Here is a 21,229-nt window from a genome sequence, read left to right as displayed (position 1 = left end):
AATTAAATGCACATATTGTATGACATCATAGGATGTGAACAAATCCATGATGTTTCTTTCTCTATACTGTCCACCATTTGTTTCATTTTTTTTTCTTTCATCTGATTGTTTATTTTTCAATATTAAGAAAATATATATACATATATTTATTTTCCACTCATGGGATAGATTGCCCTTCGTATTGGTCCTTCGGGGGGGGGGGGGGGGGGGGGGGATTTCCTACAGAACATTTATCAGACATGTGACTGAATTCTCAAAAATGAAAGAGTAATTGATTTATATTTACCACTTGTTCCTTAGCTGTTGTTCCTTCAAACTCAATCTGGTCTTCCTCCGCTTCGGAGCTTCCATCTTCCTCCGCTATCTTACCATGCAGCAGCTAGGAGATAGAGAGATAGAAAGAGAAAGAGTGGTATGTGTATAACCATGGACCTATTACGGAAGGACATTCGATGTGATTCTTTCTTTGATCCAATGAGATCCACCGCCTCCCGATTATGTGCATCTTAATGAGAACATTCAGCTGTTTTAACAATAACGATTGCTCAAGCATTTTTGGTCATTGACAAAGGAGCAGTTTCCCTCTCTTGGGTTTTGTTTGGATGGTGTGCTCTGTAAGAGTGTGTCTTAAATAAAAACATCCCCAATGGGGAGCAGCAAAGTTGAAACGCAGACGATTTTGGTGATATGAAATGTATTATTACTTATTCGCACACTTTCGCACACACCCATGACCTTACAAAATAATTAGAAGGCCATGATCTTTATAAGCCCTGTGCGTTGTAACTTTGGAATATTATGAGGAAATTGGGGGGAAACAGGATTTTAAATCACAACCAATCCAAATATAACCTCATCTGGTAATATCAAAATGTTTTTCAAAATAAAATACAGTACCAGAACAACAATTTCGGATTATAAACCAGAACTGCACATCGATTTTCCATGATTTAAGCGAGTTAATATCTTCTGCGCATGTAGATTAACATGAGTAAGATCACTATCTTGATTCTGTCCCGGCTTTTTGGCAATGGACCTCATGAGATCAAAGTGAAGAAACATGTACGTAATGTTATTGAGATGACATTGACGAGACAATCATAATGAATTTGTTAAGAAAACGATGAATGTCCATCCTTACTTGGTCCATGGTAAAACAGGTGTTACATTGGTAGTACCTACATGTATAGGCCTGTTAGAAAATGATGCAGTAAACCGCCACATATTTTTCAACATTTACACAAATGGCGACTGCGCGCAACAGAGGACTTGTGCTCATTTTTTTGTAAATAAGGCTTAAATTGATCATAAAAGTGAAGGCTAATCCTGGTGACTGACAGCACCTGTTGTTAGGTAATCACCCAAATGGGCTCCTATTCCCCACGACGGCCCACTACTATTCCTTATTTTAAGATGACGTGGATCCTAATCAAATGATTGGTTGAAAGCGTAATTTGGATAATGACTGGTCATTATCCAATGGTGATGGTCGGTCATTATCAAAATTATGTTACAAAACATCATTTTGTTAGGGCATTAGTAAAATTACCCATACTCGGTACCTTCAAAACAGTCCAAACGCCTCGGCGTGTTAGACTGTTCCAAAGTACCTCGTGTGGGGAATTCTTACTAAGTAATGTCCTCACTGATGTGTATTATTTGTATATTAACAGACACATACATAATTCAGAGAAAAGAGGGGATTCTTGGGTGTATGAGTAAGTTTGGAGGCCCCGCTATAAGGATCAATTCTCCAAAATGGGATTGGTTGGCAGTTATGTAATTTGAATAAACCTACCAGTTCTTGTAGACTCTGTAATAACTTCTTTGTGTCTTCTATGCTATCCCCCATGAGAGCTTGCTCTTCTATCAATGCTTCACTGAGTGAGATGGATGACCTCCGTGAACTAGGAAGTGAATGGGGACCGCCATCTTCACCTGCACTTCCTGTTTTGGGTTAAAAGGTCATAGTTCAAATTACTTGGGAGATAATGTCCTGTAGGGACATTCAAAGTTATCAAAGCTGATGCCAAGGTTGTCACTTACACAGAGACTGGGGGTTTGTTGTTTGTGTCGACCAATAGGATGACTATTGGGGTAACCCTTCCTGAAAAAAAAACTTTTGGAATATTCTTTTAAAGCCCCACTGCACTACTTAAAGCTACTTGTGCCCTCTATATAGCAAACAATGTCTAATCGGTGACCGTTGTTCCCCCATGATCCCCTGTTCTTATGTTAATTGAGAGCTGATTTGATGAGATAACCACATGTCAGTGACCTTGCAGGGAGGTATAATCCCTCCTGGACAAACTAGTGTAGATGGCCTTTAAGATAACAATTACCTTTTTTGTTCATTAATCAAGAGACTACATCAAATATCATGTACACTTTTTTGAGAGTATGTACTATTTTTACTTGCAAGACATAAATCCAAACTTCCCAAAAGGATGACAAATTTTCATGTAAATTTCCATACTTCATACATATAGGAATGTTGATAGAAGTCTGATGTAAGTGTTAAACTCATTTGCTGCCTAGGACTCATAGCTTGCCTAAGGTTATATACCCTAATCATAATCAAGAAGTATCCCTCCCCCTTGAAATAGAATGTAATACATCCCTCATATGTCATTTATGCACAGTGAAAGCATAAGATTGGAATGTTCTATCTGATAAGATAGGGGTGTCCATCTTACCTTGATCAGAGTCTGACATATGAGCTAAACTCATCTGCTGCCTAGGACTCATAGCTTGTGAAGTTGTCTCATGTCTTATCCATTTATCATTAAGAAGTATCCCCACCCTTAATATAAATGGATACATCACTCATATGTCATTTATGCACAGTGGAAGCATTAGATTGGAATGTCCTATCTGATGAAATAGGGGTGTCCATCATACCTTGACCAGAGTCTGACATATGAGCTAAACTCATCTGCTGCCTGGGACTCATAGCTTGTCTAATGTGTTATACATCATTTATCATTAAGAAGTATCCCCACCCATAATATAAATGGATACATCCCACATAGGTATATTATGCACAGCGAAGGCAATTGACTGGAATGTTTCATTAGTTTAAAAAGGGGTGTCTATCCTACCTTGATCCGAGTCTGACATATGAGTTAAACTCATCTGCTGCCTGGGACTCATAGCTCGCCTGCGATCACTGCCCATCCTATTCACCATAGGGCTAGCTGAGGCTGAGGTGGTATTAGGTGAGGCGACCATAGCTGAAGGGTGTAGAGGGCTACTAGCCCCTGTAGCTAGCGGTCCGTCAGGGACATCATTAGATTCACCTCTGTGAGAGAAAAACAAATATCAAAGTGTCAGCTTTAAAGGGGGTATTGCTTTTGCTTTTATTACTATTGCCTGTTGATTGTTGCGCAGTAGAATATATATACTTAAAGTTGGATAGTTTCTGCGCTCTATAAATGTATTATTATTATTATTATTATTATTATTAAAGGTAATGCAAAGTTTTGGGAAATTTTGAAAATTAGATGGATAGTAATTCTTTAAGATGTTGATATATTTGGATGCCCCTGCGGATGTATTATAAGCACTAGAAAATGTAGCTTTGAGAACTTGAATAATCCAAAAAAAATTCTGGTGCTCCAACTAAATTTCAAATAGCGCCTAAGGCCATTCCATGGTAGCTGCGACCATGAAAATGTCAGATTCTGCAATTCTGATACATAATTTCCAACCGAGAATAGCAAATCTGTCGATTGTAGTCAAGAAACATTGTTTTAAAGCTAAAGTAATATCAGTCTTAAGAGGGAGCTATACAACATAACAAGTTTATTTACAATTTCATCACTTTAGACTCAATCTCAAGCGACAACAATCATTGAATATTGTCAAATGAAACCAAATTCATGACCCCATACCCAAATTTTGTATTACCGGTATAATAGTTTATTCAAATTCCATTTACCCGGGTATGTTCACTTTTTTTATTCAATTCAAATTCTCTGATGTTCTTCCAAACTTGCATAATGACAGCAACAATGCTCACAAATTATTGTTCACCTCTTCCCAGAACTCAACCTTCTCTTTAACGATAAAAATGATGACAAAGTAAAAATCGGTGGGTACCTTGGTAAGACTCTGTGCTGGTAGTCATGGGTCGGTGTAGTGGTAGGAGGATAGTGGTGGTGGTGGTAGGATTGGTGCGTGCTAGTGGGGTAGAGGGACCCCATCCCTGTATGATGTGCCCCTATATGGGAGTTACCATGGACGGGGGAGGGGGACATTGTATGGTGGTTGGTGGACCTGTATACATGCAATCATTGAACCCCCATTTAAAATAAATATTTTTAACAAAATTATTATTATTTTTTTTTTTTTTTTCATTAAAAAAAAATATATTAAAAAAAATAAAAAATAAAAAATTGCCCAATAGAAGTTTGGTTTGAAGATTATTAAAGGAATGTTAACATTTGTATTTAAAAAAACAGTTTATTAATGACAATCCAAATAAAAATCATAAAAATTAAAGTGGATTATTGAAAAAGATTGTTAAAGTGTACAATCCAATATTTGTTATTCAAATGCAGTATGTTTGACCACCATTCAAAAAGGTACAAGTATTTAACATGCGATGAAGTGGACAAAATTGTGTATATTGACATTAAATTGGGTAAATTTTAGGTTTTATCAGATGGGATTTTAGAATGGTACAAGATTAGAAAATAATTTAAAGCAATTAGAAAATCAAATAGTGGAGGAGCGGAAGGGGCATTAGTGTGTGAGGGCATGGGGTGAGGTGAGATGAGAAAAGAAAAAAATAATCAAAACAAACACAAAGAAACACTCATTAGACACTCTGGTTAAAATTAATCAGTTTCAACTTAAAATATAAAATAATACATTGACTTAAAATTATAATAATAAACTTCTTTGCTATAAAATAGTTTTATCAGAAAGTAAACAAAATTAGGTTCATATTACATTGTGCATCTACATGTACATGTATGCACAGTCTAAATTTACATAATATCATGTAGTTTGAATATTCTCTTTTCTCCCCAAAATGGTTAAAAATTATATATTGAATATTACAAATAGTCCCCTATTGATCTAACTATAAAAAAAAAGAATTAAAATGGGGGAAAATTATATCTAATGTCCATGATGGGTCAAAAATATGTTACCATCTTTACAATTTTTAATTTGAAAGGAAGTGTTTAGCTTTAAGTACAAGACTACTTCAAGCCATTAATTAATTAGATTAATCAATCAAATTGGTTTTAGCATTAAGAATATCAAATTAAACGAAACAGGTTAATCCAGAATACTGGTGCATATTGCTATCAAAATTCAAACATTAAATGTGCTTCAAAATTATAAGAACGTGCTACAAACGATCAAACGTGTGATGTGACTTGGCAACTAAATAAAACGTGAAGGACAAATTATGAAGATAAGATCATTCAGGTGGCATGCAGGCAACACAGTGGGCTACTTCTTTACAGAGATTAGGTGATATTGTATTTGTTTACCTTTTTTTCCTAGTAAAAATCTTATTTGATGAAATTAATATTCCTATTGTAATCAAATAAACATCGACATCTTAAATATTCCTTTAACCCAGTTCTAAACTAAGTATTTTAAAAAACAATAATTCATCCTGCTAAGGTTCGCATTAGGACTGGCTAGGTTAAGTGATCCCATGCAGTCCCATTTGTCCTAACATTAAAGGGGTCCGGTAACTTTGTCTTAGATCCTTTAAAAAAATCCTTGATTCAGCTCATGCTGCAATGATAATCATAGACCTTTAGGTCAGTCAGGAACCCCATGACTTTTACAAGCCGATCGCCTGTCTTATTATCAAGATACTTATGATTGAAAATCAAAATCAAATTTTGTATTTGTGAAACGATTTTCATAACACTACAGTCTATTAGGGAAAACGAAAATGGTAAAACCGGTCACTCAAAGGTTTTTACTTTTTTGAGGCACTTCTTGATCATTTTTGTTAAATAGCCTTTTTCATTTGCATATGCAACCCCCTCGATTGTCCACTATCTATTATGTATAACTTAATATTTGGCTGTAATTCCTTCTATTTCTATTTTTCTTAAGCGCTTAGAGACATATTTTGTGATAAGCGCTATACAAATGTTGTTAATTATTATTATTATTATTATTTTGAAGCGCAATTTTTTGAGGGCTTCAATATAACACCATATCACAGACACTGTTTACATGTGGGGCCGTGTATCTCAGATTTAACATTGTGAAACGATTCGTTTAACAACGAGACACGGAGCACTCAATCATACCCTTGCTTATGCGTTGGTGTCATATCTTTGTATCTCCTCAACGAGCCACTGCCTGCTCCGGCCGCTTCTTTCCTCGCGTCGTGAATGGCTGCCGCTGCATTGGCTGCCATGGCGGTGAACGAGGGCTGGCGTTGGCTCTTCCTCTGAGGGGTGGAGTTAGGTGTACCGGGCGTCGATGGTGATGCACCCATGGGCGAGGCCTGGGATGCTTGCTTGACACTGCTGGGTTTGTAATGTGCTGCTAAGGCTAGGATCAACCTCATGATGGACTTGAGGTTACCATCAACAATATCTGTTGGAAGACAGAAATCAACTTCATCAACATCATCATCAGTATCCTTATTATCATCACCATCATCATCATCATCAACATCATCATCATCATCACCATCATCATCATCATCATCATCATCATCATCATCATCATCATCATCATCATCCCCATCACCATCATCATCATCACCATCATCACCATCATCATCATCACCATCATCACCATCATCAACAACAACATCATCATCATCATCATCATCAAAAACATCACCATCATCATCATCACCAATCGACAATCATCATCATCTTCATCAACATCATCATCATTGTTTAACGTATATTTTCTCCCTGCAGTGGGGTTGGGCATTAATATCTTTAATGTCCATTCTTCAAGCCTTAAGCATCCATCTGGGCAAAACATCTTTAAACCTGCCCAACACCCCTAATAAGATGGAGGGCACTCTTACATATAATAATAAAGGGGGGGGGGGGGGTGGTTTCATATTGCTTTGTTCAAGAGGTTGCAATGGACTCAACTTTTTCAAAAATTGTGTATTTAAGTATTTAAGTCCCTATTGTATAGTGTTCGAAATAACATTCCTAACCACTTTCACTGGCTAGTAATAAAGGTACGAGTGGAAGAAGTTTTAACTCTTTGAACTGTGTACAGGGTTAAACTGCAATACATCTGATCTAGACTAACCTTTAGCTGATGTGTGATGCATTCTAATTCGCTTGGAAGCCATGAATTGTAAGACGCGCTCTACATTCTCTCTCATTACAGTCGCTGAGGTCGCGTCATAGTCTACTCGAGAAAGGGCTTCTCCAGCTGAAGAAAACAAAATTTTCAAATTTTTAAAATGGCATATCATAAATACTGTAAACAAATATACATGGGAGAAGAGAGGAGAGGTACCGTAAATCTCTGTGTATAAGGCGCACCCCTATTTTTGAGATTTAAAAAAAAAAAAAAAAAAAAAATCCTTTTGGGTTTGCTTTTTTGCTGACACCAACTCAATCGTCACTTATTTCAGCATGCGGTCCCATTCGGAAACCAAAGCCATGATGCAGGGAATTGGGAAGGACTTTTTATTTATTACGACTTTACAGTCAAAAAGTCAAAGTAAAAAAAGAATAGTAACAATGTTGTTTTTAAAACTAAATATGACAGAAAATTTTTCCTCCCGAGTCCAAATCGAAATTTAGACAGGCTACTTTCTGAGTGGTGATTCGATATCCCCCGTGTGAGTGAGCTGCATGATACAGGTGAGTGAGCTGGAGACACGGGAGAGCTTCGGCCGGCAAAGTGTTTTGTGAAAAACTCTCTTCCCTTCAAATTAGGAACGTAGTTTTACTTCAAATAGTAGATCCTATTCTTTATTTGCATTATGTAGTGAGATTTTTTATGAGATTTTTTGGAAACCACTAAAAAGTAGCATTTTGAGAACTCAAAATATGCTGTACCTGTGTATTAGGCGCACCCCCGACTTTCGATTTTTCCACGACGGAAAAAAAGTGCACCTTATACACAGAGATTTACGGTATTGAGCTTTGAAAGAAGATGGAATTTTCTATTTTTTCTACTGCTGTCATAAAAGAGCAACATAGTCAAATTACATGTAATATATTTCGCTTTGAAACCAGGAAAGTCAGAGATGCTTGTATAGACTGATTGACTCGAACATTATACACTGCATTTGTAACTTCCATAACTGAGCCACATACATGGAGCTAAATGTATTATTAATTAACCTCGTTACTTACAGACTATTTCAACGAGATGAACGAGGGCGACGCCATCCTGCATGTCCCGCCGGAGATCCTCCACCATCCGACATCCTGCTCTCTTCTTGAGCTGAGAGTTCACCCACGCCACGTACGCTTGCAGTTGTTGCTGCAGAGACAAAAAGAGAAAAAAGAAAACATGGTCAAACGATGTAACACTTTATACAGATAAACTATTTCTTCCCTTTTTTAAATAATAAAATACAGTGATTTTTGGTGTTCACAAAGGCTATGCAAGCTACATGAAACAGTTGTTGAACTTGATTTGTATTTAATATGCACAGCACAGTCGAGTTAATTCCTTAAAAAGTCGACTTTTGTAGAATAACAAAAGAAGGATGTACAATGTACACTGTAGCTACATTGCACACATGCACTTTCCATATTAAATTAACAAAATATGGCATACATGTAAAGATGTACACATGAATCTCATATACTATTGAAGTGTTCAGCAACATGATTCATTTATTAATCAAAACAGGTTTGTTTTCTGCTATTAAACCCCAAAAATAAAAAAATTATACACATGAATGTATCATAATATGTACATGTATATGTAAGCATTTCCTATTGGTTACATAATAAAGTGTCATAAAAAATTGCAATACACACAATATGGATCCAATATTTCTACCTGATCATACATGTGTACACGTATATTAAAAATGTTAATATGGCCTATTAATGACTATCACTGTGGCAATAGTAATACTGCTATCTAGATGATCAAGGTCAGTCGCCCATAGAGAAATTTTTAATTGTCTCACGAGTCACGGATGAGATGGGACAAATATAACACAAGGTTCATTTACGTTGCTACATATATGTACAGTACCTATTTTATTTCAAAGATGAATATAAAAAGTGAAAATATCATGTTGTACAGCACTGCTAATGTTATAGATGTATAGTTGGCAATTTCTTTAGATTACCTGGTAACGAAAAGTTCAGTATGTTTTGGGATCATCCCTATTCAGAATTCATTATTCTTCCCTTGTACATGGTGTTGTGTTGTCAAGATTAATTCTCTGTGTAGTTGTGATATTATTAGAGTTTTAAAAGTACAATTGGTAAAATACATGTAGATAACATACATGTAGTGAAAGAGCATAAATATTGCCAAACATTGTACATACAAATCATGTACAATCATAGCTCTGAAACATACACACGTTTTACCCTATAAACATATTCTGTGTTTTCAATGCTAGCTTTCAACATGTTTATATTGCCTCAAATACTCCTGTAGTTTTATCTTATTTTATATTTTGTTCCAAGACTACCATGAGGAATATACCATAGATTCATTTTGAAAAATAACATTAACACACATATAAATTGAACAGAATATAATTAAATTACAATCTCATCATTTTTTGTGCATGTATCATGACTCTCTTGCAATATATTTTTGCATCAAAACATGCTGATAACATATACAATAGGCTTGCGGGTGCACCATGTGAGAGAGAGAGAGAGAGAGAGAGAGAGAGGATTGAGGAGTCCTGAAAAGGACTCTTGGTAATCTTTCTTGAGGGTGTGTAGTCCTGAAAAGGACTGTTTGTGTTGTCTACAAGCAGTATGCTGATAACCTTTCAAAATGTATGAAACTCCATTTCAAGCAAAGTCATATTATCTTGAAAGCAGCCTAATTTACAGATAGGGGTAAGAAGTGCACTCAAATCTAAGTTATTGAAGAATTCAGCCTCTGGCTAGACACGCTCTAAAGTGGTCACATGACTTGCTATTACGATTCTGACGTCAAATCTCCGCTCACTATGGAATAAAACAACCCCTAAATGAGGGAGAATAATGCACACCCATTCATATACAGTCCATATCGCTGCAGTAATACTAACTCATATGAGAACTGGGAGCTCAAATGGACCTTTTGAGAATATGATCTCACAAACCAGCATGAAATATCACAACCAAATATGCACTGTATTAGAGTTGTTTGTGCTAAATGTACGTGTTAGAATCTTAGTTTGATATAAAAAGGCAGTTTGTAATTATGTTTCATGTTTAAAACCAAAATACACACCTCCCTATTAAACAAAATTGATTTACTTTGATTTTAAGAAAAGGCATTCCTTGTAACCACAAAAATTGTAATAATAAAATAAAAAAATGAAATCAATAAAAATAATTGTTTAAGTCAACAATTAATATATATATTTTTTTTTTTATTGTTGACAAAATATTACTTTTTCTTTAGAAGTCATAGAACTGCTATGTTTGACACCTTATACATTTTCTTTACTTCCCTTTTTGTAACATTGAAATCCCCTTCCCTCCCTCCCTCCCTCCCTCCCTCCCTCCCCCTCTCACTCTCTCTCTCTCCCTCTCTCTCTCTCTCTCTCTCTCGCTCTTTTTTTCTCCCTCACTCCCTTACCTCTCAGTATATTCCATTCCTAATACATAAAAGAAAGCATAATTTACCCTTGACGTGAGCCAAGAATTCAGTTTGATAAGTTTCCAAATATCCAAGGCAGGCATTTCTCAAGGTATTTCCTTTCAAAATATGACGGTTCCGATAAGAAACATCCACGCAAACCGCATCTCACACACACAAGTCGACCTTTTACTTCTGTGAGCTCATTAGTTTTCCTGTTACGATCCGATAACCACCTGCGTAATGGTCATTCTTACGCAACAGTAGCAGCTAGCATACAGTACATACAATGTACATGTAGGCCAATAGCATTCCTGTAGCATCTAAACTATCCTTCAGAGACAATATCACATTAAAAAAATAGAATATAGTCTGAGTAGAAATACCAGTGAGCACATGAACGTGACATTATCTGGTTGTCGACACCATAAATCTGGTAGCATCCAATAAATCATACACTGTTATGATTTAACCCATATGTCGTGGTGTCAAATCTTCTGGCCTCCAAAACATTCTTTTCCTCGTTTCGTTTCGTTTCGTTTCTATTCTCCCTGAAAGCAAGAGAATCCCCATGAAACATTCATTCATGCAGGCTAATGTCTATACCAGTTAACAGTCACATGCAGTGTATGTCATGAATGTTAATAGAGATCTTAATCCAAAACAAACATTATTTCAAACTTGAATAAAGAGCTGTATCATCCACCAGGTGAGCAATCAAACGTGTTCACTAACTGTGTTCACTACAGCTATTTATATCGACAGTGAAGCGAAGACCACCAGCAGTTTTAAGATAAGTACAACAGGAAAATGACTTTGTAGCAATCAGTTCTAACCTGACTCACACGGATATACAATGTCAAGAAAAAAAAAGAAAAACGTTATCCCTGATGTACATGTATACCACCAGCACAGTCGTACAAAACACCTTTATTGTCCCCTTCTTACTTTTGTGCTGCCTTAGTCTAATAAAACAAACTGAACCTTAAATTCTCAACAAACAGGTGCTTTTCAAGCTTCCAAACCATCAAAATAATGCCTGAAACATTTCCATGAGAAAGATACACCAAGACATTGCAAGGCATAAATTCAACAGTTCTTTTGTAGCAGGATGACATATTACCAGTACAGAGACATACAGTGTAAGAAGAAAGGATTTGCGGAAAAAGCTTTGAATGATTTAAAAAGTAGACTACGCTTTTTGTTGGTTACAGGTGCTGAAAAGCACTTTGTTAAGATCGGCAGGGTGAGGAGAGAATCAAGGAAGGATTGAATAGGTTTTATGACCCACCAAAGAGCATTCGATACCCCCCTGGTAGTCCTCTGAAAGGATCTAATAATATCAAGTTTTTCAGGCTCATTGACCTGTTAAATAAACCAAAACATGACCTGTTAAATAAACCAAAACATATTTCCTCCATTCAGACAGTGAAGGCGGTAGAATCTAATAGTGAGGCGCACCTGTCCTCTGGCAAGACATACAGTTGTATAATCTACATTTGCCACTCTCCACCCAGGTGAATAATGGTTATCTGGTAGGAAGGAATTCCAGATATCCTGTGTACATCAAAATCAATAGCCTATATGATAAATTCAATTTGATTCAATTCAATTTCGGTTTATTAAGGCCATTTAAAAATATATACATGTTTAGCGTCCCAGCCCGCTTCCTTTTTGGGGGCTGCCTCCTATTTCTTTATTTTTTTTTTTAAGAATTTTTTTTTGAAAAACACTGCTAAAGTGGATCTATTTCTGATTTTTTTTTTTTTTTTTTAAAGAAGAAAAAAGGGCCTCCTACTTCCTATTTTTCAAAAAGGCAGGATGCTAAACATGTTTTTTGCCTAATATCAACATATACAATGTACAATGCAGTAGTCCAGGGACCAAGGCCAGGGTAATAGAAGGCGAGTTTAATTTCCTAGCAAAAACCATTTTCTCACATTTCCAAGTTTTGTTGCTAGGCAACTACCCATAATGACATCGAAAATATAATTCTTATAATATGAGGTTGTATGGCTTAGAGGAGAAGGGATCTTGAAATAGGTCCTGGGTTCAAAACCAAGTCAGTACTAAGGGCGTGTTTATGCTTCACTTTTGAAGGCAGAATGAGCGATTTGTAACGCTCATCGTAATCGCAGTTCCGCGGTGTACTGTTTATGCTCACTTCTCAGGCTCCTCCAGGCAATTCTCCCTGTGTGGCCTTAATTGGTCTTCCAGCTGGATTTGCAAACCTTCACTGTGCATGCTACATAGACCCACTAGAGGTCAGTGCGTTGACCCCATTTAAACGCATTTACAAATTGTAAACGCATCTTTTTGTGAGTTTGCGATCAGCGATCATGATCGCCGTTTTTCGGTGATTCTACAAAAGTGAGCATGGACGCAACCGTGTTTTAAACTAAACGCGTAACAGATGCCTGATTCTGGCCAGAAAAAGTGAAGCATAAACACGCACTAAGTCAGTACTATATTGGGTAGGCTCTAATTTCTAGCTTGTGATGAATTCGGATAAAACCCATGAAAATGTGCATTACTTTATCAAAATTTCCAGACTATGGTGAAAATGACATATACTGCGAGACTGGGGCAGCTTCGACACCTGCAATTTGTATTTACCCCAAAATAAAATTTAAATGAAACTGAAAGTTTCAAATCAAAACAACTTCTGGTAAAGTCCCAAACAAGCAGTTACACGTCATTAGTTCCGAAGAATGCCCATCAAATGACCAATGATCTATACTTCAGTAGGTCTGTATTCAAACTATACACTTTATTACATTTAACAACTGAGCAACTTTGTCATTCCAAGGAGTTGGTCTTTCTCAACACAAAGCTTTTAGTAAAATCGACATAATTATAAGGCCTGTTTCTTTCAATGATATAAAAATAGCTCACATTTATAATGCGCCTACCGGTAATACTTTTTTCTAGGCGCAGCACACATTATTACCATGGTCATCGGATTCAGGCTTGCCCGCAACACAATGTATGCACATTTTCCACTCCCTGGGGAGCATTCCAGCCAGTCGCCATTTTACAAGCGCCGCTTGCTGATCCAACCACATTAACTTTATTGATATGTTATCACACATTAATTGTTTTGAAAGGGTTTTGTTTCCAAAGAAATTAACAGTTGGTAAAATTTGATTAAAATTATCAAAGTGACATACAAAGATTTTTTTTTGCTGCTCTGTTATCTTTGAGAAAATTGTTTACAATTACTTTGTCCTATGTATGGGATTGTAAATAATTATACATCATACACAAGCACCCTGGATTACTTTTTTTCTTTTTCAATTGGTATGCATTTCTGTTCTTGCCTCTTCATTGCCTTTAAACAGAGAGTAACAAATGCTTTTAATTACTGGTAACAGATAACAGGGATAGCTTGAGGCGCCACCCAGGTCTACATGACATACAGGGTCAGATCGATATAATTGATACCCGCTTCACTGGATATTGGATCCCGTCTCCGAGCTACGTTTTCTTGATTTTCCTCCCTTCTCTTGCTTCTTTTTTTTTGGAGGTGGTATTTGGTTTGGTCTCTCTGTGATATTGTTAATGCTTTATTTGTATCTTCATTGGGGTTGGGGATTTCAAAGGTTTGAATCACTCCCCAATTTATTTTTCTTTCTTCTATGTTTTATTGCATATGAATTGACAATTCCTCCTGCCCCCCCCCCCTTTCTCCCTCTCTCTCTCTCTCCCCCAACCTCCATTCCTCTTTCTCTCTTGACGGGCGATGTTTTTTTTATAGCAATGATTATTTCCTTTAATTATGCCGGCACGTCCTTCTTTTTTTAGATCACATCATCAAAATATGATATGGATTTTGGTCTAATATTTTTCCCTTTTTAATGCTTTAAGTTCTTCCGATATATTTCTACTGTGTGTATCTTTTTATATCTTGACTATCTTAATTCTCTTTCTTGTTGTTTTTTTTTTTTTAAAGACATCTAATTCTTATTTCATACTCAATTGCCTATGCATTTTAATATTTTATTTATTGTTATGTACATCCATAATAAGGATATATTGACTGCTTTGAGAGGCATAGTGGTTTCTATAGGGTCAAGGGAAACTCACAACCTGCTATGACCCCAAGGCGCTTGCGCTGCGGGGTCATAGCAGGTTGTGAGTTTCCCGAGACCCTATAGAAACAACTATGCCTCGAATATTAAAAGCAGTCAATATATATTTTATATACCGAAAAAAAGGAAAATGTTGACTCACCCATTTAGGTTTCCATCTCTTTGAAGTCATGAATATTAACACCAACAATAACTTGTGTACAGTATGAAATCCAACAAGCTGTGCTCCAGTAGAACAGGGAATACCAAACACGTTTACACAAATGCCTGAATGCAGCGACCAAAATCGAATTGCACTCAAACACCGTTAACGGTATTGCGCATCGGTCATCGCACAAAAGAAACTTATACGGTAACACGTAAACCAAAATGGGGATCGCAGCAAAATGACGTCACGTTTCACAGCCATGGAAAAAGTGCTATGAAAAATGGATATAAACCGGTAGAGCCGGGAAAAATGACTATGAATTTCAATTAGCGGGCATGGTTAAGAACATGACTGCATTTTCAACCAATCAGAAGACAGGATTAGTAAAGAATCTTAAAATGAGGTATATAAAGCATTCTAGCAAAGATCTGCATAGTATGTGGGAAGTGCACCAAGCTACAGCAGCTAAATGATGAAAGTTTAAGCCCTATAATATTATTTATTCATTTTCTCCTCTCAATACTTTTGTTTTCAGTTATGCTTTATGATAATATGAAATGTCTATAGTGCATAACAAAGCTAAACAAGCCAAAAGCTGTCAGCATAAGAAATGAATAATCACACAAATTGAAAATGCACGCTTTGTCTACATAATAATACCACAACATCCATCAATATACTGCGTCCAGTATAACATCTCCGAAAGCAATATTCAGCCTCAAAATTGAAATGCTATTATAATCGTTCTTCATCCCCCGAATGGAAAAGCCATAATGATTCTATTTTCATAACAAAAGTCACTCCCAAACGAATGACTCATGCTATATAGCTTAGGTAGACAATGGTCTGTATATGATGCGGAGTTAGGATCAATTGTTGGTGGGCGTGGTCTGGTAGAAAGGAACATCAGTGGTAGCAGATGGTAGCTTATTGATTCTTAGTCAAACTACATGTAGATGAAGCTAATAATGAATGCAGCATTAATCAGGGGACGTAATAAATATAGATGCACAGCAGAAAATACAAGTACATGTAGCTTAGACAAAAATTTGCATAATAGAGTCTTTATTTCATCATTGTGGTATTAAGACATGTAGGCCTACTGTATGTGTTTATGTTGTTTAATTTATGTTTGGAAATTATATTGACAAATGCAGATTAGCTGAACGACCATGTCACTGCACTACTAAAATACAGAAAATGTGTTTTCTGTTAAAAACCCATCTCTTTCTAAACAGTGCTATTTAATCATGTCAATGTAGCGTAATAATTTGTGTTGTTTTAGTTTACTTTATTTTAGTTAAGAAAGTTATATGTTTGTGATAGTAATACAGTACACGCCGAAAATCTCCGCAACACGATTTACACGATTCAAAATTTACACGATTCGACTGCTCGCGGGAATCGTGTAACCATTTATTTTTACACGATTCGTTTTTTGCCACTGAAGCGAAATTTGAATCGTGTAAACGTGTAATCGTGTAAAATTACACGATTCCTCAATTCAGGTCGAATCGTGTAATCGTGTAATCTGCCCGCCGAAAATCTCCGCAACACGATTACACGATTCAAAATTTACACGATTCGATTGCTCGCTGGAATTGTGTTACAATTTATTTTCAGTGGTGATGGTGAGCAGGTTAAGGACGTCTAGTTCAGTAAAAGCAAGAAGTTACTTCTTGGTTGAACGAGGACAACGGAGAACTTTCTTTCTCTTGTATATATTTTTAATTGCAGTGTCTTGTCTCTAGTTTTATTATAGAATGTTTGAAAGTTAAAAAAATCAGTCCACTTCCCGAAAAGCACTCTCGGATTTAATCCTCGGTGAGAAAAAAGAAAAAAGCAATGAACGACGAAGGAAGGGGGGAATTTTGTTATTCCTAAGTTGTAAATAAGTAAAAATGATTACAAAATGTAAAGGAGGGCTAACATAATTAAGTATGTTGTGATACTCTTACATTACAAGGCTGTACCAATTAGAATTACGGTTCACCAGCTCATTCGTTACTATGAATATCGTTATACTTTTTTTTATTCAATCATTATCCATTTTACAAACCTGGTTTGTAAAAACGCGTCATATGACGCACGAAAACCAAGGTTTGTCGACAAACCTCCTTTGTGAATTCAGGCCTTAGACTTTGATCACTTATTGCTTTTTTAGCGTTCCTCATTTTCGTAAATTACCTTTTACAACATTGCATTATTCAGCTATATGTATAAAGAGCTACGGTCAAGGCTTAAGGGCACACTTCCTGTCACATACAAAAGAAGCTTACTCTGAATGTGGCCTGCCATTGACCCTCGCCGGGGACAAAGGCCGTTGCCCTAGCTACAGGCAGAGATCCTTACATAATACCTATTGTTCAGGGGGTTCCCCTTGAACATAGGATCCCCCTGAACAATAGGTATTACATGTACGTAAGTATGTAAGCCACTGGCTACAGAGTGTAGGGAACAGTTGCAAGCCGAGAATGAATAGAATAAGTGAATGGCCAACTGTCTTTGAGTTACGTTTAGCTAGCGGCACTGTGTCCCCCCCCCCCCTTTTTCAAGTTCCCCCAAAGTGCCCCTTTGTATGTAGGAAAAGTACCTATTTTACTTTGACAAGTGTCCCTATTAATTTGTAAAAGTGCCCCTTCCCCTTTTCAACTCTGATAAGTGCTCCTTTTCTTTTGACACACACCCCTTTTCCTTCGACGAGTTCCTATTTTCCTTTACAATAAGTGTCCATTTTCCATTTTCATTAGTGTCCTTTTAATCTCTAGTAAGTATCCTTCTTTAAGTACGAGAAGTGCCCCTCTTCACTTTTGATAAATGCCCCCATCAACTCCCTATTAAAATCTGATCGGTGCCCCTTTTCTTTCAACTAAAGCTTTTTTTTTTTTTTATCTCTCTCTCTCTCTCTCTCACTCTTTCTTTCAATATCTTTCCATTCCCCCATATCTTTCTCGCCTCTCTTTCCCGCCTCATTATGTTCCCCTCTTACTTTATTTATTTGTCTCTTTTCCTCTCTGTTTCATAGCCTTCTCATTTCTGTTAATTTTACTAGGTTTCGCCCTTCTTTTTTTTTATCACTCTATTTCACTCTTTCTTTTCTTCCGGTCAACTTTTTAGTTTTCCCTCTTTTCTCTCTTTTTTTCTGTTTATCTTTATCGTGCCTTTCAACCCTCATTTTCCCTTTTATATGTTCCCTTCTCCTCGTAGCTATCTTTTTTCCTTTACTATTTCATCTATCATGTCTTCCTGTTTCTGACGTTTTCCTACCTTGTCTCACGGATTAGTATACGACACATGTTAGTTGAAAGTGCTGAGGTTTATACACGAATATAAAGTACAGTAATTATAAACTGATGTACACTGAAGGTAAGTTGTGTATACAGCAATTGGTGTCAGCAGGATAAGATTTAACGATTGTTGCAGCTTGTCGCATCGTTCTACCAATGCCCTTATAACCCTAATAACTATTTACACGATTACACGATTCAGAGCGACATTCTTCAATCGTGTAAATTTACACGATTACACAGTTACACGATTGTTACATCTGGTCGAATCATCCGACCAATGCACTTAACTATTTACACGATTACACGATTCAGAGCGACATTCTTCAATCGTGTAAATTTACACGATTACACAGTTACACGATTCAGGTGAATCGTGTAAACCGTGTAATCCTAAAAATAAATCGTGTAATCGTGTTGCGGAGATTTTCGGCGTGTACTGTATGTACAGTGCCATGAGCGTCAGAGCCTGGCGGATACCAGCACTACATAAATATCCATATTATTATTATTATCATAAGAGAGCTAAAGAGTGGTAGAATATTTTATATTGATGAATTACTAAACACTATAAAGACAATGTCAATTATTCTAAAAATATCAATCTATTTTGAAAAAGCAGTTTAACTACCCCATAAATGTTACCAAAATGCACACAAGTACCTTTTCTAGTGGACAGAGTAGGGTACCTTTATATTACACATACTTGTGCAACAATGTACAATGTCTATGGGTGAGATTTACATTGTACTTCCTGAACGATGATGCAGTATGCAGCTACATGTAGCACTAAATTCATATCCAGTTATCCATCAATATGTCATGGCATTAGGAAGAAAAACCACTCTATAAGCTGGCTAGAGGGTAATATTTCATTCCTGCTGTTTAGTTTGATAAATGTCAATGTATTCTACTGCTCCCTTGACTCGCAAAGATGAGCTGAATTTGACATTTTCAAAACGTCAGATTTTCTGCTTTTAGGAAAGTCTTAGGTTTACTTTCCCTTAAAATTTAGACCCTTTCATTTCTCCAGAATGGCTAAAGAAAATAATGACTTTTTATTTTGTAATAAATTTTTTTTTGGTGACAGCTTTTAATTATATTTGTCCTTTGAAACATAAGTAATCGTCATCTGTATTCAGAATATTGTTAGTTAGTAGTTACCGGTATTGAAGTCATTACAGTTCAAGATAATAATAATAGTAATAGTCAGTTTTTATAAAGCGCATATTAGAATCACTAAGCGCTTCCAAACTTGGAGATTATTACCCCAGTTTTAGCTGTGCTGCCAAGCCTGCCATTGCGGCGCTCTAGCATTTCAAGGAATTAATTCCTACCAGATACCCATTTACATCACCTGGGTGGAGTGTGGCAAATGTAGATATAGCACCTCATACAAAAAATATATCTTTAATTTTTTTCTGACCCACATAAAGACACACAGCTTTTTGGCTATTACAAGACCACAATAAACCTAATCTAATGCTAACAATAGCTATTCATAGCTGCATTACACTGCAAGCCAAACAAATTGTGGATTTTTTAAACATCCCAAGAAATTTTGCAGACTTTGGCAGTGTAAATGCTCGCTCTGGAAACATGATTGAATGAATCCAATGTTCTCCTCGCTTCCATGTACATGTTATCGCATGCATAGCACCATCACGTCGTGCATGCACACTACCCACCAAATGGGCAAACACAGACAATTTTATTGGTTTTTCAAGTAGTGCAATAGGCATTTTAAAAAATTGATGACTTTTCAAATGGTGTTTGAGCTGTGTAAATGGGCATATTATAATGGATACCAATGGGCCTAATGGATACCAATGCAACTGTACATGACCTTAAAACTAACTCTTATTCATCCTTCAGATGTCAATTACATGTCAGAGTGAAGCGAACCATGAGATTCATAAATATAATGCAATTGTCTGATTGTTCTCACAAGAATGCAGAATTGTTGGACTCAAAAAGATATTTTTGAAATGTCAAAAGTTATCTCAGATATCTTTCCCAGCGCATGACCTGAATGAGTGCTGACCTGAATAATCATTTAATAGAAAAAACAAGTCAAAAAGTCAAATGCTTTGTGTATTTTTTTTTAATTCACAACCAACCTACATTTTTATAAGCTTTGCCCTTGATATGAACTGATTTTTAGGTGTTGTGGTCGAGTGGATAAGTCACCCAACTGCAGATCACTAGGTGCAGGGTTCAAATCCCAACCTAGCACTAATGTCCTTTGGCAAGACGTTAATCTACATTTGCCACTCTCCACCCAGGTGTTAAATGGGTACCCAGTAGGATGTGAAAGTCAATGTAGTTTACTCAGCATTGTGAGCATCTGTAAAATGACGCCTGGCTGGAATGCGCCCCAGGGAGTGGAGAATATGCATACATTGTGCGCGGGTAAGCCTGAATCCGATGACCGGGGTAATAATATATCTACAATGTATAAAGGGCTTAGAGACATCGTTGATGTATTAAGCGCTATATAAAAGTGAAATATTATTATGTAAATATACACTCTCTGTTTTTTTCCAAATACATACAAGCATTATTTTTAAAGACATCTGTTTCAACAGACCCTGGGAAATAAAACATCTGATGATCAAGGTGTAATCCCTCAAGTTCCATGAGTAAAGATCTTTTAATTTTGACTTTTTAAAAATAATACATTTGGTGTAACTCTAACACCCTTCATGGTGTTCAAGAATTGTGTTGATTTTGACTTTTTTTAAATAACACTCAACTCACACATTTGGTGCTAACTCCAACACTTAAATTCACACATACAATATGGTGGTCAAGGTCCTGTCAAACAAATCATATACATGTAGATTCAATCTTATCATGTTTTTTTAAATATGGAAATAGCAATATAGTAGAACTGGGTCTTTTGTTAGTGTGTTTTCTTCTTTCTAATTGTTCTCTTAGGAGGAGAGGTCACTCAC

At 36.4% G+C, this 21,229-nt stretch overlaps 1 protein-coding gene across 4 annotated transcripts in view; it reads right to left on the bottom strand.

Annotated features, from left to right (window-relative positions):
* Positions 1-21,229, bottom strand: part of LOC100893354 (dixin) — a 46,476-nt gene that overhangs the window by 12,489 nt on the left and 12,758 nt on the right. For 2 of the 4 annotated variants that reach the window (XM_030978377.1, XM_030978376.1), the window contains exons 2-8: positions 8,328-8,457; positions 7,267-7,392; positions 6,291-6,582; positions 4,102-4,278; positions 3,102-3,301; positions 1,799-1,947; positions 287-379 (exon numbers count right to left, since the gene is read on the bottom strand). In XM_030978377.1, coding sequence (XP_030834237.1) covers positions 287-379; positions 1,799-1,947; positions 3,102-3,301; positions 4,102-4,278; positions 6,291-6,582; positions 7,267-7,392; positions 8,328-8,457 — 1,167 coding nt within the window. Of the gene's footprint in view, positions 1-286; positions 380-1,798; positions 1,948-3,101; positions 3,302-4,101; positions 4,279-6,290; positions 6,583-7,266; positions 7,393-8,327; positions 8,458-10,793; positions 11,262-21,229 lie in introns of those variants that run through there. The other 2 variants (XM_030978378.1, XM_030978379.1) reach the window with 2 other exon arrangements.

Source organism: Strongylocentrotus purpuratus, unplaced genomic scaffold (assembly GCF_000002235.5).
Source record: "Strongylocentrotus purpuratus isolate Spur 01 unplaced genomic scaffold, Spur_5.0 spur5_scaffold_1, whole genome shotgun sequence".
Lineage (NCBI taxonomy): Eukaryota > Metazoa > Echinodermata > Echinoidea > Camarodonta > Strongylocentrotidae > Strongylocentrotus > Strongylocentrotus purpuratus.
The sequence above is the reverse complement of the archived record's forward strand: the minus strand, read 5'-3'. Positions and strand labels throughout refer to the sequence as shown.